The 23548-nt window shown below is 41.0% G+C and overlaps 1 protein-coding gene across 3 annotated transcripts in view; it reads right to left on the reverse strand.

Moving 5' to 3' along the window:
• Positions 1 to 23548, reverse strand: part of ZNF827 (zinc finger protein 827) — a 120784-nt gene that overhangs the window by 37743 nt on the left and 59493 nt on the right. For all 3 annotated transcript variants that reach the window (XM_056855486.1, XM_056855485.1, XM_056855484.1), the window contains exon 6: positions 1118 to 1357. In XM_056855486.1, coding sequence (XP_056711464.1) covers positions 1118 to 1357 — 240 coding nt within the window. The remainder of the gene's footprint in view (positions 1 to 1117; positions 1358 to 23548) is intronic.

Here is a 23548-nt window from a genome sequence, read left to right on the forward strand (position 1 = left end):
CTGCTGTTCCTGGGGATCCCCTCCATCCCACAGGACCAGAATGGGGGGCCATTTTGAGCTGCAGTGGGAATGAGAAGACAGTTGTGCACTACTGATAGAAATCTTTCTATCAGCAGTAATTTTCAACATGATCCAAAATTGCATTTTCTGTATTTCTTTTTTAGCTTGGATGGCAACTTCTATGCGTTACCCTGTGATATTATGAGTTCTCTTGTGTGCGACTAGAAGTGGGTAATTACACAGTAGAAAGTATCTAGGGAGTTAGAACAAATTGATGCTATTCATACGTTATCTAGAGCAGCACAAACTAGCAGCACAATATGTCATCTGTGACTCATTTCGTGTTGCAAGTAAGATGCGCAACACTCATTTCTTACATTACAATAGAAATGGTGAAAGAAAGAGGAAAAACCATGCTTCATTTTCTTGTTTCTAGATAATGTATGAATATGCTTTTCAAAGGTGATGGCTTAGAAAAATATTAAGAATGAAACTCCCCTATTTTTTCTCTCTCTTTCAGGATGAGTATAGCTGCTGGCAGAAATAATTTCATTATTTTTTCTAGAACACAGAAGGGAAATTTTAACTTTCCACATTCACTTGAAATGTTTCAATCCAGCCATGACTTCTTTGTACCAATGTCTAACGGAACAGAGAAAAGGACTTTAATTCTTTCCACTGGGACCCATAGGTTCAGCAGGGCAAGAAGAGACAAAAGTATGCTGCCAAACTTTAAAAAAAACAGAACAGGGAGGCACAGAATGAATTGGCACCACGCAGAAGTGGGCATGACCATCATTTTGGCCTACAGCACAGATCCAATATAAACTTACAGCCTGATCGTAATGAGACTTCCTCTCAAATTAGTGCGTTGGATAGCGCCCCAAGTCGGTTTCTAACTGGCAAGCGTTTTTGTCATGCCATCTTGAAGTCAATGGGCTCAGAAGGGCATCAGCTTTATTTAGGACTGCATTGTAAATTTCTAACAGTGTGATCTGACTGAATTTATGATCCCATCATAATATGCTGTTAGGATTTCAGCAACAGATTAGCACATATGGATTCAGAATATTAAAGCCAGAAAAGTGCACTGTGTGATTCCATCTGCTTTATTTACCTGACAATTGAAAAAGGAGCTCCGAAGCCATCTTCACTGATATATCTTGGCTGAAGAGATTTCTCTCAGGGAGTACTCGGCCTTCTGGTATCTTTTGTATATGTTCAGATATCTCTTGCCTGAGTAAAGTGCTATAACTGATGTTTTGGCTGGGTGAAGGAGAGGCTTGGGAATCATGAATATCAACTTCCATCGGCTCTTCTTTAATCTTTACTGTATGGGATTCCTTGTAACTTTCAGCTGCAAATATGTAATTGAAAAAGAGACACCACATGATCACTTAATGGTTGGTTGGTCTATGTAAACTATTAAACTAAACTGAAGAGTAGCACATTATACTAGTTTTACATGAGTAATAATAGTATGTAATATTAATACGTATGTAATATGTATCACTGCAAACCATATGGTCGTAAACACAATTAAATTCAAGGAAATGCCTAAATATGTAAGTTTCCATAGTTCTAGAATGGTTAGAAAGTTTAAACCGCAAATATCTACTGTAAGAGGAATATTCTGCATTTTTGATAAAAAATGACAACAATAAAAGCTTTGCTAATGGGAATTCTTTGAGACTCAGAGTGGGGGGAAAAAGTCTCCACAGGAATTGAAAACCATATGGATTTTTCAAGTTAAAATGTAGATTAACCTAGACAGGGTTTCTTGGATTCTCTCCCTGAGATGCCGCCAAGCTGCCTGTCAGAGTAGACAATACTAAGAGGCCAGTGGTCTGACTCAGTGTTCATGTGTGTTTAAACCCTGTCAAATGCCATTAATATTAAGAATAATAATGAATAATTCTGAGGCTCTCCTTTCTGTTTTTAAATATTTCATAAATGGAGATATTTTTAAAACTATAACACATCTGCTGAATTCTTGTGACTTAACTCTCTTTATCAGACATCATTAACCACCTCTTTATCGCACTTCCCCTCAGCATTTTTAAAACCTTGCTCTTTTTCAATTGAGAAATGATTGTAGAAGTCTCAAAAAACATTTTTACACACCCACTGTGCTTCTTGGACTGCCTTTAGTTACTGAAAAAATGCTGTGGTTTTGAGTACAGGTGGAATGACCACCTTTTGAAGTACTAGTTTTTCTTCTCTTTAAAGAGGAGGTCAACGGTTGAACTTCAAGGAAACTTGACCCTGACACACAAAATATTAGTAAAGCAGATGGTCTAATCTGAAATGCAACTTTGCTTTAAAAATCTGAACTAGGGCTGAGTCAATATCCTTGTTAATGTTGACAATTAAAACCCAACATTTGAAAGGAGCTGAAGAAGATGGAGAAAGCATAGGAAAATCTGAAAGTATGAAAGGGCAAGACAGAAATGTGCACATAGTTCCATAAGTTTACTAAGTACACCTGGCACTTTTTCAGACACACTTGTCTATTCCTCATATATGGGTGAATCTTGTTTGTTAGGGCTTTACATCAATAAGTGCTCCAAAATAAAAAAGAGTCCCTTGGGGCAGCAGATGAGGCACATGTATTATTTGTTTTTGTATTGCAATGTTTATTTTGCTGCCATGTCTAGACCGAAAAGCTCTGTTGTTCTGGGCACAGTGCAAAGATGGTATCACTGAATGGGGAGAGATGGCACAGAATCTTGAGCTTGTGCCTTGTTATCTCTACTGAGTAATTCCAGAGCTTTGACTCTGTTGCTGATAATGACTCTCATTAGTGTCTTTGGATAGATATTTGAGCTTTGTTAATTTTAGCTGCTATGACTTGTTCTCAAGGCCAAACACCTGTAGACAGCTCAGCCCTATCCTATTACAGAGTTTATTGCTCAGCAGAAAAATTCTAATGTAGGTCTGACAATACAAAGAGACTAGTATATATTTAGCTGTATCATTCTTTATTATGATAGCATTATTATCCACACTGGGTTCTGTCCACATATGTCTGTGTTTACTTAGGTTTTGAGGAAACCAATTACACCTAAACAAATGTCACTTTCAGTGACACTGAGCCTACGATTCTATATATACCAATTTGGGAGTAAGTCCCATGGGACACAGTGGCATTTATTTCTGAGTAAACATGCATAGCATAAAGTTTTATACCACACTATGATTTCAAAGAGCCCTCCATGTAGCTCAAAAATAGTTCAAAATACAGTTTTAAAAACCTAAATGCACAATCAGAGGTAATAATACTGCAAACTGAAAACAAACTCATAAAGACTCATGCATTCAAAATTTAAAAAATCTTATTTAGTTTCCCAGACAAACTTTCTTTGGGTAGCATGCATTACTATGGGTTAGACTCTATGAACTGCAAGCAGAATACATTGGTGGAGGCCGATCTTTTTTTACTTTTCCCTTCCCAAAGAAAATGCCTGTGATCCCCAAAAGGATGGTGATGGAGGTGGAGAGCCAAAGAAAATGGGTTATATCATTCACCGCTGGAAACACCATGTAAAAGAGTCACATTGTCATTCGGTCATCTTGCCAATGGCACAAACCAAAAGCTCACACATGCATGATCATCTGTTGTTATCTTCCTTGATGACATTGTTGACTCAACCAGACATCTATATGGTCTCCAAAGTAAAGTACTATGTTTGAGTTAATAACAGATAAGATGAAACTTCTCTCTGTACTCATTCATCATTGTGGACTGATTCACACATGCACATATGTCTGATTTGTTTAATTTGTCTGATTTGTTTAATTTTTAAAGGCAACATTTTTTGTACCTGCTGCAATACCCAGGGGTAAAACCAGGGGACATAGTCAGTAGAATAAATATTGCATGCCAGTATTATCCTCCAACCTGACAGAATTTTATGAAGCTGTGAAGTAATAAAGGCGATGGCCATTTGCCTTGTAAAAATTTTAAAGCCAGAGGTTTAGGTGAGAAGCTGCCTATCATGAGTTTTTTTTTAATGGAAGGAAATGAACCATTATTTCAGCTTGTGCTTTTAATATGACAAAAGCAGCTGACACATAAAGTAGCACCTTCATTTGTTTTACCGTTACTGTGTGCCATGAAGCTGTCCATCCATGTTGCCAACACTTTACAACCTTGTGACCTGGTTTCAAGGCTGACTGAAGAGGTCAAATGCTAACGTATCAGATCACTGTCCTCCTCCTGCTTGACAACAGGTGATAGGCTGTGAGGCAGCCAATTAATCTCACTGGCTTCAAGCAATGGGGACAGACACTTTTTGCGTTACCAGTAGCCCAAGAGACATCTTTTCTCCTCTTCCTGGAGAGACAGGAAGTAATGAGAGAAAACAAAAATTGTGTGTGCGTGCATGCCATTGGTTGTGGCAGGAAGTGTACCACAGGACACATCCAGTTACAGAGAATCTGTCTGGAAAAGCAAAGTGGTTTGCATACGGTGTACTCACACATAGACGCACACGAAGTGCCAGTTTTTCAGTCATAACCCTGATAGCTGAAAAGGAAATGTCTGTCTTCTGCTTCTGCTACACAACCTGGGTATATGTAAATTATATTAATTAACCTTCAGTGGATTGAACTAAATATGGCTTCTACTGTGTGTGTAAAGTGCCATCAAGTCGCAGCTGACTTATGGCGACCCCTTTTGGGGTTTTCATGGCAAGAGATTAACAGAGGTGGTTTGCCAGTGCCTTCCTCTGCACAGCAACCCTGGTATTCCTTGGTGGTCTCCCATCCAAATACTAACCAGGGCTGACCCTGCTTAGCTTCTGAGATCTGACGAGATCAGGCTAGCCTGGGCCATCCAGGTCATGGCATGGCTTCTACTGCTGAAGCTTTAATTTTATGTTTGCAATTGTATGAGGTTAACAAATACCCAGATATGTAGAACACAGGACTTCTGGGGAGGGTGAAGCTGGAGGACACCCCAGTAGTTGGTGTAAACAATGGTTAATAAATGAAACTATGAATAGCTCATTGGATGAAGGACATAACACAAGTCTGTGCTATTTCACAAATAAAATTCTCCACACAATAACAATGTACAGACTACTTGCACTCTGTCACACATGATGAGTGCAAACACGCCTAGTTCAGCAGCGATGCACATGGTGGGTGGCAAGCAATGGTTAGCTATGCAAGTACATGCACCTAGACAGATACATGCACATTCATTGTGTGTGACAGCGCAGAAAAGCTATCAATGGAAGAAATAGGTGTATGTGAAGAAGCCCTTAATCTTGTCTGTGAAATGATGAGACATTTAGACAGCTTTGGAACCCTACTGTTTTCTCTGTTTTAACTTCAGCTCTCCATCACTTCACCTCTACCTCAATTAAGCTGGTAACATACTAACATGCCACTTTCATTCATTTCCATTTTTATTCTCACCCATCTGCTAAATGTCAAACTAAGGCACACATTTTCTGTGAAGGACGTAATCTTTAAGAGCATGCCTTGTGATAAATGGCACAGCTTCCCTATAAATCCACAGCCTTTGTACATGGTTTTAGAATAAAAATCTTGCATTTTCATCCAGAACGGAATCCAGTTCACAAAAGCATCATAATATGTTAAGGTTAATACTGAAATAGTGACTCCAATTGACATGCAGCCTGATTCTAGGCATGTTTGTTCAGAAACAAGACCCACTATGTTTTAACAGAACTTACACCCAAATGTTGTATAGGATTGTACCTCATTGACTCAAATAATTTTCATCTTCCAGGTTTCAAGAAGAGATGTTCATGTGGGTAAAAGGGGGGAAAAACGACTTTACTAGTAAAAACGGCTGCTAATAAGAAAGAGGTAGTGCTCTTTTGGCCTTTGCCATGACAATCCTTGACTGCAAAACATTGCACAAAACACTGGAAAAATGCCCACTATTTATAAGTGGATTTATTTCAACCTTAAACAGGCTTTTATTTCAAAATCTCAGGTTAGAAATATTGAAACACATTTTTTTCTACCTATTAGGTTTGTTTCCCATGACTGTCTCTCAGTAGTGCTGAGGGTGAAAGGCAAGCCCTCCAAAAGCTGTGCATTAAGAATGAACTTGGCTCTTCAGAGGTATGCACTGGGTATCTTTATGAAAATCTCAGTTAACAGAGAGAACAAATGTGTTCCTCAGATGTCTGACCTCTAGAGTTCCGGCACTGGACTCCAAATTTAGGTGTGAGAGTCAAGATGACCTTCTCTGCTCTGCCTTTCTTTCAAAACATTATTTCTATTTCTGTTTCTGCTCCATGCACAGTTTAATCCTCTGCTCTGCTAACACTTCTGTCTGGCACACACAGACGAGACCCGGGTAGAGGCAACCAGTAATAACACCCTGCGATCCTTTGACTTTTACGTCCTGAACCACTTCTACATATCTAAGACCTCATCTGCACATGCAGCAAATTTAACGGAAGAATTCTGAGATGGCAGGCTGAAAGAGCCAGATCATGTTCTACTATGTTCTAAAAAATTCTCTATACATAAAAAACAAGCCTGCAGGAAAAGAGGAACCCTGGAATCTGTCTCCCTGATGATTAGGAAGGGGGATAACTTACAAGAGTGCTTATGCAGGGGAGGACTGAAAAATAACATACCTCAGGTGCACCCTGAAGTGGTACAGCCTACTCTACTACCTCAGAATTCAATCACCTCACGCTGTCGTGTGCTTAGGCTAGGCTTAAGAGCAATTTTCACAGTTTTCTATCTTTCTTTTCTTCCCAAGCAACAGTTTTTTTTTTTAAAAAGCATGTCATTCTTTAATCTGACATGACAACCAAACAAAAGAGGAAAAAAGTGGGGGTCACAATACAGTTTCACAACAAATTCTCAGTAGGTGGCAGCGTACTGTTCCTTTCCACAATCAAAGAAGACATTAGGCCTGATCTACACATACAGCAGAATGAAGTGGCAGACTAAAGTGATAATAGAATTATAGACTATACCACTTCCAAATGCTTCTAGAAGTGTGTAAAGTGCTGTCAAGTCGCAGCTGACTCATGGCGACCCAGTAGGGTTTTCCAGGCAACAGACTAACAGAGGTGGTTTGCCGTTGCCTTCCTTTGCATAGCAACCCTGGTATTCCTTGGTGGTCTCCCATCCAAGTACTAACCAGGGCTGACCCTGCTCAGCTTCTGAGATCTGATGAGATCAGGCTTACTCCAGCCCAACAAAATTAAAAGCAGAAGAATATATCTATTAAATATAAAGCATTTTAGAAAAAGGATCCCATGCCTTCCCTTATAGGATTGCCAACTGCTTGGAGAAAAAGTGTCTGTCCCTTTAATTGAAGCCTCCTGGCCACTTTTGTGCCAGGAAGTGATTATCCTCCAGGCCAGATTGGCGAGGGATCCTGGAGGAGTTTTTATGTTTTGTTTTTTGGCCATCTTCTGGCAATGGAGTAGGGGTCACTGGGTGTGTGGAGGGAAAGTAGTTGTGAATGCCCCACATTGTGCAGGGAGTTGGACTAGATGACTCTGGTGGTCCCTTCCAACTCAATGATTCTATGAGACACAAAAAAGTTGAGGTAGAATTTGGTCTTCTTTTTGAAGTTTGTGCATTTAGTGATTGTTTTAGACAATCTTTATAGAATTTTTGATTTTTTTTTTTGGTATGCACATTAAACCATATGTCTAATTTTGTTTTGAAACAGATGGCCTTTATGGCTTTTTCATATCTTGTGTTTTAGGGAATTTTGAAAGCTACTTTGCATCTAACAAAATAAGGCAGGAAGATTTTTCTTCAACTTTTTCCCCCCTCTACTTTTTTATTTAATTGCAGGTTTCAATTCCTTTTCTACGTTACATGACAGCTAACATTATGTTCAGCCAGTAGAGAATTGATAATTATATTGTATACAGTTTTCATCTGGGTATATAAAAGTGTATTAGCAGAATAAATTAAATGTTTAGATTTATGAGCGTTTTTAAAACAACAAAGCTTTCATTGCAAGATGGCTTTGCTTGCGTGTACTAGTTTTCTCTCAATTCTTTGTTCTAAACCCGGGGTGGGGAACGTCAGACCCAGGGGCCGTATAAGGCCCGCGGAATCATTTGGGCTGGCCCTTCATGGATCTTGGCACATCTCTAGCTCAGAAGGATGTAAGACTGGTGATCCGCCCCCTCCCGCAGACAGGAATAGCCTCTATTCAAGGCAGATGTGAGGATGTGTTGCCAAGAAAAGGAACCTTTCCCCCCCTTGCAGAAGAGTCATTAGCTATGGAGCTGCTAGGACCACCCAAGAAACTGTGTTAACCCTTTCCCACCCAGACCGTGGAGAAACGTATTCCCTCTGAACTACAAGAAGGTTGGGGGCGGAAGTGGTGACAATGGAGAGGTTAAAGGGGGCAGGGCCAGAATGCTCAGCAGGGGGGTGAGTTCTTAGCCAGTGTGTCCTCATTTCATCCCTGCAGGCAGAGGTAGCAGGAGCCAGCTGTAGAATTCGGCCCTGACCAGGCAGAGCAGAAGCAACTCCGGTGTGTGGCTGGACAGCTACACCCGGCTGGTGCAACAGACCATCCTGTGCCACCAGCTGGATGCCTGCCTACTTGCCCGCGGAGGGGGGGGGGGTCACCTGGAGCAGCTGCCTGCTTGGGGCTTGGTCGGCTAATTTTTAAGTTGATAACTTTGTATGGCCCGCGAATGATGTTATAAATATCCAAATGGCCCTTGGTGGAAAAAAGGTTCCCCACCCCTGTTCTAATCTGTAAGTATTGCTTGGCTTCTAAAGCTCTTGCATATAAAAATAGAATCTTATTTCCTTCCCATTTACCCCTCAGATTCTCCTTTTTGCTCCATTTTTTCCCTTGTCCCAGACTTCCTGCAGGGATTTCCTCTGCGTGTGGACAAAGGATATGCTGACAAACATTCACACTGCTGTTCTGAACAGGCAGGTAAGAAAGTGTGCAAAATCTTCTGGTATTTTAAAACAAAATTAAGGTTTTTCCATGTAATTATGTGAGTTGTATACTAACACTATTAACCAGAGCCGTTGTGTATTATTTTCAGGACAATAATGGTACATTTTAAATCCAAATATAAGCACAAACTGCTTAAATCTCATTTTCTTGAAGTTTCCATCCAGCTTAACTTCTACCACTTCAATCAATGGTTTCTCTTTTTGTTCAATGTGGCAAGTTCAAGATCAAACATTTGTCATATTAAGAACACTGGGAACGACATATTTTATAGGGCTGTTACTAATGTTATAAACCCAGTGACTTCCCAATGCAAAAATAAAAGCAGACGGATTAAAAGATTAACTGCAGAAGAATAAATTGTTTTAAGATTAGTTTCAGAAGTTCATTTTTAGAACTCATACCTCAAATCTAGAAGTTTCGTATCTCATAACAAAAAGCATTAAGCCTGTCAAATATCCCAATTTTTGAGAGGTACAACTATCCTTCCTTTGCAGTGTAATAAATAAATCTGCTAATTCACTTTCACTATCAACTAGCTATTATTAAGTAGCAGGTCATGTTGTAGGATGAAGAAGGTATTTATCATGCTAATTGTTCAGATTTGCTAGACATAAATGTGCACTTAGACAGCTTAAATAAAACATTAAAGCCAGGAAACAGTTTGCTGAAACCAAGTGGTTTAACTCAGAAAACCTGTGAGGTTATTATACATATTGTCGGTGTGCAACTTGACTAATGATAATCTAAATAGATTATCATTTCCAAGTACCGCTTTATGCGTACTTTCCTTACACAGGTACCGGGATGGGTGGGTGGGAAACGTGTACATCTCTTTGGGAAGAATGTCATATTTGAAGCAGCCTTCATTTTGACAGTGTTTATAAAAGCAATTAGGGGGAAAAGAGGACACCAAGATGGATTTTACAACAGTGAGACTCTATGCCCAACCATAAGGATACCTCTTTCAGTAATCAATTTAGCACCTGCCAATGACACTGTGCTCTACTTTCTCACTCCTCATACTCTCTGCATAAGGATACGCGTGGGTTCTGCACCTGAGCAGAGAAGCTGTGCCCATGCACAGGATGAGCTGAAGGAAGGAGGCACATCTGAGATTCTATAAGGAAGAACGGAGGCCTATGCTTTGGACACAGAAACCCCTTAAAGAAAGTGGGGTCAGGGCTGGGTGCCTGGCATGGGCAGGATAAAAACAGCACGCTACTAAAACAAGAGGCATGGCCTGACTATCAGTAAGGCAGGGGAAGGTGGTGAATGAGATGGCTGGCTTGGTTGTGGGAAAGAAAGGGAATGTGAAAGCATTCCCTTGGCACTTCAACCAGACAAAGAACCAAGCAGGGGGATTTAAAAGATTCACGAAGATCAGGATCCAGTAGGTACAATAAATGAGAGCAGTGGACTCTGATCTGGAGAACAGGGTTTGATTCCCCACTCCTCCACATGATTGGTGGACGCTGACCTGGTGAACTGGATTTGTTTCCCTGCTCCTACACATGAAGCCACCTAGGTAACATTGGGCAAGTCACAGCTCTGTTAGAGCTCTCTCAGCCCCATCTACCTCACAGGGTGTCTGTTGTGGGGAAGGGAAGGTGATTGTAAGCCGGTTTCATTCTCCCTTAAGTGGTAGAAAAAGTTGGCATATAAAAACCAACTCTTCTTCTTCTATCGTGGTAAGCATTTATGAAACCCCAAATGCCCCTCTTTCCGGGAACGGGTGGGCAGAGAACAGTTCCTATTGCACCAGGGAGACTCCTGTTTAGACAAGAGATTTCCCCAGCTCTGAAGGTCCTTCGAGTAAAGAACTGTAACAGCAAAGATATGTACTGGGTCACAGCTGTTAGCTTAAACTTCTCATCGAAAGTTTGCTGAATACATTTTAAACTGTTGCCCTTTAACATTATTTCAAATGATCTCATTTTTTTTTAATTAACATGTTTTTCATTAGATACACACATATAAAAAAAAGACAGAAGGTCATTTGAAGTATCTGATGTAATCTCAAAGCTATTTGAAGGCAGATTATCTACCAGAATCTAATAAACTACAAAGTACATTGCACTGTGATTAAAATGCTACCTCAATATGAATATGAACATTTTCTCCTTCAAGGATACATAGCGCGGGATACAAAATTCACTTACTTCCCCAGGTTTCAAGACATTATTGGGGGGGAAATGTCCCTTTGCCAAATAGAGAGGAAGACAAGGGTTAAAGGCTCTCATCTTCATATCTCTCTACAGCGAAGGCACAAGGAATGGTTATCAGCCTCCAAATAAATTATTCTCATAGGGAATGGATGTTGTGATGGTTGCAGCACCTAAACACTTGTAAGCCACGTCCTTGCCTCTCCCCATCATATAAATATTGGTTGATAATTACCCGCTAGAACCCACTGATCATATTCTTCACAGGCTAGCCAAATGACTGGGGCGGGGCTGGCTGTTTTGAAGCATCTGATCCATGCCTTCATCAAACAAAAGGGGAAACTAGGATCCTATTAATTACTTTTTTAAAAGTGTGTATTTTGCACACACATATGTTATGTACTTCTGCACAGTTAACGGCCAGGCATTCCAGAAGCGGGTGTGGGCACAGGCCGAATTCAAAGGGTCACTGAACTGTGCCTGGATGTAGTCTCCACAAACCTCCCTAAAGAAGTGGAGAAGCAGCAGCATAGTGGCAACAAAGGGAAAAAAGACAGGCAGCAGCCAACAGCCAGGCACCATCCCTGCATCCACTTGTCTGCTTGCTCACCTGATGTGTCACCTGCCCAGAAAGAGAGCTAGGGAGCAAGAAGCTGTAATCACCAGTACTGGCCAACTGCCAACCAGCAACAGAGTATGGAGCAAACAGAGATAGCAGCTCAACGGGGGTCAGGGGAGCTTTCAACAGAGGGTTTGGGGTGTAGGTGTCGTTCCTTGACCTTGAATAATCTGGTCTGCAGGCATTCCAGTTGTCTGTCATGGGATTTGTCTGTTATGAGAGGGGATATGATAACCATCTTCAAGTACTTGAAGGGCTGTCATATAGGGGAGGGTGCTGAGTTGTTTTCTGTTGCTCAAGACGGTCGGACCAGAACCAACGAGTTAAAATTAAATCAAAAGAGTTTCCATCTAGAGACATTAGGAAGAATTTTCTAACAGAGCGGTTCCTCAGTGGAACAGGCTTCCTTGGGAGGTGGTAAGCTCTCCTTCCCTGGAGGTTTTTAAGAAGAGGTTAGATGGCCATCTGTCAGCAATGCTGATTCTGTGACCTTACGCAGATGATGAGAGGGAGGGCATCTTGGCCATCTTCTGGTCACTAGGGGTGTGGAGGGGGGAGGTAGTTGTGAATTTCCTGCATTGTGCAGGGGGTTGGACTTGATGTCCCTGGTGGTCCCTTCCAACTCTATGATTCTATGATTTATTCATTGTGTTTAGGGCCTAATCATCCCCCATTCATAAAGTGGAGAAACATTTTCTAGAATGTCTTCTAAATGCTTAATGGCGCCAATGAGGTGTAGTGGCTACAGTGTCATACTAAGCTTTGGGAGATTGGGAGACGTAGGCTCAAATCCCCACTCAACCTTGAGAGCTCACTGGGTGACCTTGGGCCACCACTAGGGTTGCCAACCTCCAGGTACTAGCTGGAGATCTCCTGCTATTACAACTGATCTCCAGCCAATACAGATCAGTTCACCTGGAAAAAATGGCTGCTTTGGCAATTGGATTCTATGGCATTGAAGTCCCTCCCCTCCTCAAACCTCGCCCTCCTCAGGCTTTGCCCCCAAAATCACCCGCCAGTGGCAAAGAGGCACCTGGCAACCCTAGCTACCCCATGAGGTTGTTGTGAGGGGAGAATGTTGTAAGCCACTATGAGGAGAAAAGTAGAATATAAATGAAGAAAATAAATATATTCCTTAACAATAAGCTGAACTGTGTTACATTAATATGGTGATATCATGTGTGAACAGTGGAAGTGGACCTGTAAACATGTGTAATAGCTGGCTGTCTTATATATCTAGCATTTTAGATTCTAGTATTCTAGATACATATAGTATTCTAAAACTTTTTCTCCATCTCACATAACAGCAGAACTTGGAGACACCCAGTGAAGTTGCTGGAAACAGGTTAAGGGCAGACAAAAAAAATTACTTAATTTACTCATTGAGTGATTAAACTGTGAAACTCGCTGCCAGTGGAGGTAGTGATGGTCACAAACATAGATAGCTTTAAAGGGTATTTTTACAGATTAAAGCATAGATAGCTTTAAAGGTTTTTTTTTTAACAGATTAATGGAAGAGAGGGCCATCAATGGCACTAGTCATGGTGACTAAAGACAGTCTCCACCTATAGGCAGCAAACCTGTGAATACCAGTGCTTGGAGGCAGCTTCAGGGGAGGGCCTCTGTCTGCTTGTTTGGCCCTCCAGGGTGACTGACTGGCTGCTATTTGAAATAGTACACTGGACTAAATGGACCACTGGTCTGACCCAGCAGGCTTTACATCTGTTCTTTACTTTTTTAGTTCTTGGTTTCCATTTTCAAGAATCCTGATCAACAAATAGTACTAATGTGATCAACTTAGCAAATTTTAGTTTTGCTTTGCATGTTAAAATACACACACAAAAAGTGCTGCTAAATTTCAGAGATTTCATCAAGGCTCATTTGCTTCAGTAGAATTTTATGCCAGTGCAGTAGAATTGGATTCAGCACGATTTTCTGCTGAAGGGAGGAATTTCCATCAGCAGATCAGAATGTTTTTACCGCTCCTGCAGCCTGAAATGCTCCCCAAGAACAGAGTGAGGTGGGGAGTTGGAGGTCTGCAACAACCCCAAGAAGGAAGAGGGGGGAATCAGATTATGTTATATACCAACTCACCATCTCCAATCAAATAGATTTCACTCTGTCTGCTTAGAAAGCTGCCTGTTGCCATTCATTCTCCTTCCCACCCGGGTCTTTAGTAGATATAAATAAACAGTGTTGTTGTTATTATTAATAATAAATAACAATAGCAATGATAATAGTATTGTATCCCATTATTCATCTAAGAAGTTCCTTGTTGCTATAATGCTGTGAAATAATTTAGCCAAAGTGAGCTTCATGCATGAACAGGCATTAGAACCAAGGCTATTTACTATATAGGTTTTCACTGGTATTCATGTTACTTGGACTATATGGCTGAATATATACACATCTATATATATGCATGTATGTATTTATATGAGCATGGAAAGAGTTGTTAAGTTAATTATCTGAAATAAACTTTTTGCAGTTCGCCATTTCCAGGACCAAACTACAAAAAATATCCTAAATTGGCATACTGTTTAGGAAATGTAGCTCACCAACAGGTTAATTAAATTTCCGTAAGTATTTTGGAAAAGCAGATATGCCATACAGCACTGCTTAATTGTCACCAGATGTCAGTTGCAATATAACAAGATAACTAAGCAAACCTGTATTTTATTTTTTAATTTTTTACTGTATTGTTATGTTTCTATTTTTAATAGGATTTTTTATAATTGCAAATACCCAGGTATGCTAACAGACTGGCAAGTATTCATTGGTTTCTAGTGTTTAGCAGGAAAAGGTTGAATACAGGTCATGCTTTATATGAGCACTGAAAGTGGAAGATGGTAGTTGTGTACCATGTAACTTTTGAAGACTTATAGGAAACTACATTTGGTCCTGCTGATTTTGGTTTGCAGGATATATGATATTACAGCTAACTTGTAAGAGCTGCACTGGTTACCAGTTTAGATGCTTGGCTCTCAACTGGTAGCTGTGCTTTTTCCATGCCACCTTCATCCTTTTCTTGGCTCTACATAGCATAATTATAGCAATACAATCTTGGTTACCAAGGCATATATCATGGAGGCATGGACACCATTGCCAAGAAAAGGATGAAGGTGGCATGGAAAAGGCACAGCTACCAGTTGAGAGCCAAGCATCTAAACTTGGCCTCCAAAATTACAGTCACCTTTGGTGGGTGGTAGGTAGAACCTCATCTACTTACTCTCTGATCAAAGGATCCTCATATGATCAATGTATCTGGATTGAGCTTTAGTTTCTTGGCTCTCATCCAGCCTTTTACAGATGCCAGAAATCTGTTGATACTCTGTCTCCTCACCGAAATTGAAGGGGAGATATAATTACATATTATCAGCGTACTGATAATACACTGTATTCCAATTCCCTTGTTGACTTCTTCCAGTCCCTGCATCTTCATGTCGATGTTAAAACCTTGTAGCACACTATGATTCAGCAGAGGTGTTCAGAGCGGAAAGGAGCAAAGTGCCTGATCTCTATGTGGTGCAAATATGGTTGTTGCTATATTAATTGGGACAAGGAATGTGTCTGTGCTTTGGTTTAGCACTTCTAATGTTTGTTTAGGATAAGTCCCCCCCACACACACACAAAAACTATTGTACTAAATCCCTCAACAAACTCTATATTCCTGTTAAATCAGGTCTATGTCATCCTTTTCCTAATGACTTGCTACTCCCAGCCACCTCTTTAGGTAAAAGATTCTAGTTTGCTGCGCCCTCCACAAACACGCAAGCTAATTCCCCATGTTAATTTGAATGTATGTTCACATGTTTGAGGGGGTGTGGTAACATCTCTTGCCTTGACAAATGGATGCCATTAGTTGGTTGTGACTTCATGACACTTTACACTACCAGTGAGAAGTAATGTCGTGCATCTGACAAAGTAGATCTATGCTGCAATAAGCCTGCTAGTTTATAAGGTGGCATGATATTTGTTTTTGTTTACAGTCACAACAGACTGACATGGCTATCCTACATACCAAATGTACAAGTTCCTGACAAGTGTTCATACCTTCTATAAGAGGAATACTGTTACAGGGAATACCAGCTGCTACCTCACCAGTCAGTTAACCCACACATCAAACAATTTTTGACAAATCTCTTCAGGGTAATTTGCATGTCTTTTTTAATTGTGTTGTTTTTTTAAAAAAATTATTTATTTTAAAGGATACAGATAGTGTTTTTAATAAAATGGTTAGTTGACATTTATCGTCACTAACTGATATAGCCATCTGAGCTAATTTCCTTAGAATATGGGGCAGTAAATAATAATAGCCACATTCTAAAGTAAAACTCCTTCCATCTCAAAACACCAAAGCTAATTAAACAGAGTGGGAGCATAATCTAAAAGTTTAAATGCTTTGCCATTTGCAGTAAATTCTAGACCACAATCATTCGAAGAATAGGTATTTCTTTAAAATTTATTTTAGCATGCCTGTAGGTTTCAGGGAAGGAGATCTAATAATCTCACACATAATGTACAAAACAAATGTAACTCAACCAGTATCTGAATAGTACTCTATTCTGCACTGGTAAGGCTGTATTTAGTATACGGTGCCTGGCTTTAAACACCACATTTCAATGACATTGAAAACTGGAGAGGGCCCAAGAGAAGAATGCTGAAAATGGGCTTGGAATGTATATCATATTAAGTTGGAGGAACCAGGCATGCTTAGCCTTCAAATTGGAATAATGACTCTTTTTCTTCGGTCAGGCATTCAGAGAATATTTATTTCCCTTCCTCTATTTCAGAAATTTTAAGAGACTGCTATCATACTAAAACCAACCTTCTTTATTTCTGACAGCAGTTCTCTAAAATATCTGAAATAGAGAAAGGAGAATAAAGATTTTCTCACTGCCTGATGGAAGGACAAGAGTCATTCAGTCTGAAAGCCTGTGCACTATTTAATGACATGTGGGTTGATCTTAATTGATGTAATCTTAAGTACTCTTTCCTGGGTGGAAGACCCATGCATATATTTCAGTAGGATTATTAGTAGACCAGTTTACAATGGGTTTCTTGCCCTTCAACCACTAAGTAATATTACCAAATTTGGCTTCCATTTCCTCTGTGCACCTAGTACATAGTTTTAAATTAATTTCCAGTTTCAATAATGTAAGGTTTACCAGGTTTTTCCTCTGTCTTCACCTCTGTGTGTTCAGGCTAATGCGAGAGATACATTTGATTAACCACTGGCTTTGGCATTCTTAAATGGAGACTCTCAATTCTTCCCAAGGGGTTTTCTTGCAACTTTAAACCAGTCACACTTAGAACCACCTAATCTAATTAAAGATGCAATCCTAAAAACACTTCCCTGAGAGTAAGCCCCGTTGAAAACAATGGCACTTACTTCCAGATAGATCTGCTTAGGATTGCTCTCTAAGGCTACAATACATCCTGTGCAAACTACAGACCAGAAGCCTTTCCTTCAGGGCCAGAAAAACATTTTTTTCTGTGGACTAACATGGCTACCTGCACCTCTGCTCCAATCTGAGGAAGCGAAGAGCACCAACACACTCATCCTGCTCCTCCCTCCTCTACCCCAAAATGGCTTTTCCTGTTATTTAAACAGAAGTCAACTGATGTGTGCATTCCTTGTGAGTGTGTGCCAGACACACACACACACACACACACAGAGAGAGAGAGAGAGAGAGAGACAGAGACAGAGACAGAGATTGACAGATACTAATCTGGTTTCCTACCTCATACCAAGGAGATTTTTTTGCTGTCAAGTCACAGCTGACTTATAACCCATAGGGGTTTCAAGGCAAGAGACATTCAGAGGTTGCTTGCCATTGTCTGCCTCTGCATGACACCCCTGGTATTCCTTGGAGGTCTCCCATCCAAATACTTGCCAGAGTCAAGACCGAGAGTGTATGACTGACCCAAGGTCACCCAGCAAGTTTCCATGGAAGAGTGGGGATTCGAACCTGAGTTTCCGAGATCTTACTCTGACACTTTAACTACTACACACTGGCTCTCATGCGTATTTCTGTTCCGCATGTGTTTTGCTCCCTCTAGTGGTCAATTTGATATTATATCAATTTATGTCTGGCATATCTCCCTGCAGATTTAAACTGCAGGTTTTTATGCCAGACACAAAGCGATGTAATATTGAATCACCCACTAGAGGGAGCAAAGCATGTGTGGAACAGGACACACACACACACAGCAACAGGAACACACAAGTGAGGAAAATGAGAATGTGGAAAAGCCCATTGATGGGAAAACGTGATTTAATTGAACTGTTGTGTTAGAAGATCAGACTAAAGTTAAGCATTATAAAGACAACTGAGTTCATTGAGATAATTAAGAATGTGCTTAACTTTGGCTTGACTGTGAGGAAAATGAATGAATAAAGGTGAGCATCAGGAATATCTGGATATATGAAGCTGCCTTACACTAAGTCAACACTATCTGCTCTAATCGGCAGGAGCTCTCCAAGATCTTAGGTAGATAAAGATCTTTCCCAACACCTGCTACCTCGTATGCTTTAACTGGAGATGCCACAGATTGAATCTCGGACTTTCTGCATGTAAAGCAGATGTTCTCCCACTAACTCACTAACCCTTACAACCCTTCTACATTTGGACTGTGTAAAGACTGCAATAGCGCAGATTCTCAAGATTCTTTATCTTGGTCAACTCAGCTGTATAAATCTCTCAGATGACCTAAGAAATATTCTTGTGACACTCAAAGCAATATTCTTAATTTACCAAATCAGCAAGTTTCTTCTATTGCTCTGCAATACTCAGTACTATCATTTATATGCCAAAAATGTTGCAAGCTACCAATTAAATTCTTAGCAGAAACGCCAACATTTTTTTATTTTTAGAATCTATGTGTTCCCTCTCCAAAGGATGATCTCATCCAGTCATAAGCAACTCTCTATGAAAATATCAACCGTAGAACAATTCAGATTACTTTCAGTCACTGGATTGTGGAATTTACATAATAAACAGTATTCATCATAATTTATTTTTAGATTCCAAATGCCTTACAAAAATGGATAGGTTACAGTATGTTTAGTTTACCACCCTCACTCCCTTAAAGCATACAGAGATTAGAGGTGGCTTGTAATGTTGACATAATGTTGCCCCATTCATATAAATAGAAAGAGAACAGAGTGGACAGTAATATCATATAGGTTCTCCATGACAGTGCTCCACACTTCCTATAACAGCATGGTATGAAATCAGGAAATGTAAACTCATCATATGTATAATCTGATTGGCTTGGAAGCTGGAGTGACAAGTGGAATTCTACCACTATGCATTGTGTCTATGTCAGTCTTTTGTTCTCTTGAATGTTAGTGCTAACCACACTTTGTGTGGGTGCCTAAGATGCTTTTTTCCATACTCTGTTATATTTCCATGCTTTTTATTTTCATAATTTGATTGGTGGTCATTAGCATGCAGAGGATGGATGGGCAACACTAACATTTGCTACTATTTTATGTGTGTGTCAAGTGCCGTCAAGTCGCTTCTGACTCATGGCAACCCTATGAATCAATGTCCTCCAAAACGTTAACAGCCCTGCTCAGGTCTTGCAAACTGAGGACCATGACTTCCTTTATAGAGTCAATCCAGCTCATGTTGGATCTTCCTCTTTTCCTGCTGCCTTTTCCTAGAGTTATTGTCTTTTCCAGTGACTCTTGTCTTCTAATAATGTGACCAAAGCACAATAGATTCAGTTTAGTCAATTTAGCTTCCAGAAACAGTTCAGGCTTGATTTGATCTAGCGCCCACTGATTTGTCTTTTTAGCGGTCCATGGTATCTGTAAATCTCTCCTCCAACACCATATTTCAAATAAATTAGCTTTAGGGATTATTCAGTTGAAAGTTTCTGAGGTGGCAAAGTCATCACAAGTTAATCAACTGTTTGAGATGATGGCCATAGGCAAAGCCACATGGACAAGTTCTTCTGTCTGGCCAGCATTGAGTTTAAATTATGCTTGAGGAGCTTTGTGTGCATTTAGAAGTTTGTACAGAAGAGAGAATTCCAAGCTGTGGACTTACTCCAAAATTCTTAGAAGTAAGAACAATTCCAAGCACAAAAGCCCTCTCAGTGTTTGGACACGGAAGTTCTACACCTTCATGAAAATGACAGTACTTTCCAAATTAGAAAGAAAGCTAATTTTCTCCCTTGTACTGTTTCACCATTTTCCTATGCAGCCGAATTCAGTCACATGCCACTTGTGAAATACAGAGGCAGTGACTGTGAGAATCCCATTGTCTCAGAAACCCATACATGAATCAATCCTTAGTTACCCTTTAAAAGGTTTAAACTAGGTATGACTGATATGGCAAAATGTTAGACGCTCCCCCCAAACCATTCTAAATGAAAACCAGTAACGCTTGCCTCAAAGCAACAAATTAAAAAACAATCTTAGCAGGAAATTATTTCATCATTGTTTCAGCAAAACCACTCCATTCCAACAAACACTCTTTTTTCCGTGTAATGAATGCAATGCATTTAAAGAATAGGCTAGAGTATCTGATCATGAGCCTCTGAAGTGGAACTGATTCAATGGAACTTGCTAAGTCACAAGAGTCAAACATGAACAAAATGAACATGTATTAAAATTTAAATATTATCGGTTTTGGAGTCATCATTTAACAAATTGCAAACAAACATTCTCCCTGCCTGAGAAGTAAAAGAGAGATAAAACAGGCTCTGAGTGTGACTGCAAGTAGATTTTAGAACAAAATGCAAAGAATCTGTAATTTTTATTAATCCTATAAACACAAGATTTTAAAAGTTATCAACAGAGGGTTATTTGTATGCAGCTAGAAAACTTGCTTGCTTTCAAAAGGATGACGGCTAAATAAATACGACAAGGATATAATGGAAAAGGCTTCTTTGTATGAGCTGCTCATAATATTCGGAAATTTATTGATTTATAAAAATATTTATTTTACTTCTCATTTTCATTGAATACTAATAGGAAACGTTCTCTTGGGGACAGAATATACAAAAATATGTTTGATGTGAGGTTTATTGCACTATACTAAGCACAGGCTGGGTGGGAATGATTCATGCAAACACACAGAGGATGATTATTTTTATTATTCAACTAGATTGTAAAAAGGCAACTATACTAGTTAAAATTATTCAGAACCTAAAGATATGTTACAATAACATAAGCTATTGTACTATACTTGCTTGCATAAATACAGTAAGAGCGACACAGGGTTGCATTATATGTCTGAATAGAAATGATGAAATCCAAACAATACTGTATAAATACTGACGTGTCCTGTTTTCCTTTCCTTTCTAGTCTGATAAATAATTTGCACCTGAAACAACTTTCAGTAGTTACCTAATGTAGCCTTCTTAATCCTTACCATATGCTTGTATCTTGGGCAAATAGCAGTTTTCCACCTGGTTGCCACACTACTTAAAATGTAATGTAAGTATTAAGCAGTATAACTGAGAGACTGCTCTCTTCCCTCACAGCACACATCAGCTACCGCCTCCCTGCTATGTGAAGGTGGACATAACCCCTTTAAAAAAAGATGTTTTAGTTTAGCCAAAAGTTCACTCAAAAACACACAAGAGAGAATGGTAAAACCATCGTGCCTTTTGGTAGGGTAGGAACGCTCTAGGTTTGCCAGCTCTGGAAATTAAAATTTATGGTGCCAGACAGGGCCTGAGGTAGAAACCCAGAACAGGGGTAGGACCCCGCAGTTTTGTCAGTACAGACCAGTGCAAAAGTTGACCTGGGGAGTGTTCGAAAGACCTTTCTCTGCCTGAGATTCTGGAGATCAGTTGCATGTCAGAGTCAAAAATACTGAGCCAGACGGACCAATAATCTGCTTCAGTTTGCGGCCCCAGCCCTATGGGGGGTGGAACCTGGGGGGAAAGGGGGGTCACAGCCACCCCAGGGGCTACCCATACCCTGGTGACGGAAAGGCGTGATCTTACCAAGAATGACTAGTACGCAATAGCTGGAGTAAACAGGCCACAACTTTATTGATTACAGCGTTAGGCATTGGCAAGCATGAGGGGCGGGATCCAGGGATCAGCTGACCCGACTGTCAGCTGATCACACCCTGCACCCAACCCGCCTGCTGGGTGCAGCCTGAGATGGCAGTATGCTGGGACCCACGTGGGTGGCAGCCAACTGTGTGGTCCACTGCCACTTGGGAGGAGGCCAAACCGCAGCCCCCGAGACAGGCTTAACCATTCCTGGCCTCCCCCCAAAACCCCTTATTAGGGTCCCCAGAATGGGAAGCGGGGCACGCAGGCCATCTTTCCCCCAAACTGGATCCGGCCCCATGCCCAAACCGCCAACCTTTAGTTGTGACAATAACCCAACCAAACCCTATAACCAAAGGGAGGGTGGGCGGAACAAGCGGCGTAGAGGGGCCAGAATGGCCGCGGCCACGGGTGGGGCCGCATTTATACTCCCCCCCGGCATGCCGGCTGGCGGGGACCCAATTGGCCGGGGAGGGTCCCGTGACCACCGACGGGGCCTGCCAAACATGTGAGGGGGCGGGGGCAGCAGCGGGGATGGACGGGAGCTTGGCAGCCGCCACTGTCCCCCCCGGCTGCTGCACGTCGGACCCGGGCCCGCCCCCCCACCTTCGTAGGCCGGTGGGGGCCCCCTGGGCCGCCGCCTGGAACGGCACAGCCGCCCGGATCGGCTGCTGCCGCCAGTGAGGGGAACCAGCCCCTGTTCCCTCAGTTCCCCCCCCCCGCGGGCCCGCAAATCCGGATCCCCTGAGCGGGATCCGCTGCATAAGGCAGCTTCATGTGTCCAGAAAAGAAAATCTGGTTCGTGGAGGTGGAATAAGGCCTTGCCCTCCAACTTTTTAGCAACTGATGCAAACTTAGAGGAAAAAAATCAACCCCAAAGGCCGGGCCAGTATTGACGGCCCTATAAAGGAGTGTTAAGCAAACAGGGAAGAACAGCTAATTCTGTTTGGATTTTAGAAGTTCCAGGACCTGAAATCTCTTTGGGAAAGAGACAATTTTTTTCAGTAATTTTTCTTTCTAAATTTCTGGTTTTCCTTTACGTTTGTTACATTTGTTATAAAACTAGTTAGCTGATTTCAAAGGCAAACACATTTCTTCATGGATCTTTCCACCCAAATTCTCATTAATGGTATCTCTCCCACAAGGAGGGATACAAGGGATACAAATATTACTGGGTTCAGTTAAGTTTTCAGGATGCCAACCCTTCTGCCTGCTCTGCATCATTAGTGGATGTTTTTCTCCAAGGGCAAAACAACAAACAGTTCTAGCAGTTTCCATGTTCCTTATCACAGTTGGGATTTGATTTTTTTTTTTTTTAATGAACAGAGCTGCAACCGAATGGGACTGTAGTCTCTGTGTGTTGCTCACTGAGATAAGTCAGCATCTGGTGTACATGGGGATAAGGAAATATATGTTTATCTCTAGCCACCCACCCCCCAGCAACCCGTTTGATCTGTCCCCTCAGAGGCAGATTTGCCTATGGACAAGAGAAGAAGAAGTATAGCATTCACTTGCACCTCCCTCTACTCAGTGTGCGGTATGCATTTGCCATTTGTGCATAGCAGCGCCAGAGATCAGAACTGGTCCAGCAAATAAGATGTACTACTTACACAGAATCAAATCCCTCCCTAATCCAGTGAGTGAGCACTTTGGAGAGATGGATCTTTTTGGGTGGCAACATCTGTGTAACTATCACAGCAACCCTAAAATGGGGGTAGTTAAGAAGCGCCTGGGGACGGTGCCGCCATGCCGCCTCCTGAGCGGCTTACAGTGGTGCAGTAGGTATAATAAAATAAA

Source organism: Euleptes europaea, chromosome 9, assembly GCF_029931775.1.
Source record: "Euleptes europaea isolate rEulEur1 chromosome 9, rEulEur1.hap1, whole genome shotgun sequence".
NCBI lineage: Eukaryota > Metazoa > Chordata > Lepidosauria > Squamata > Sphaerodactylidae > Euleptes > Euleptes europaea.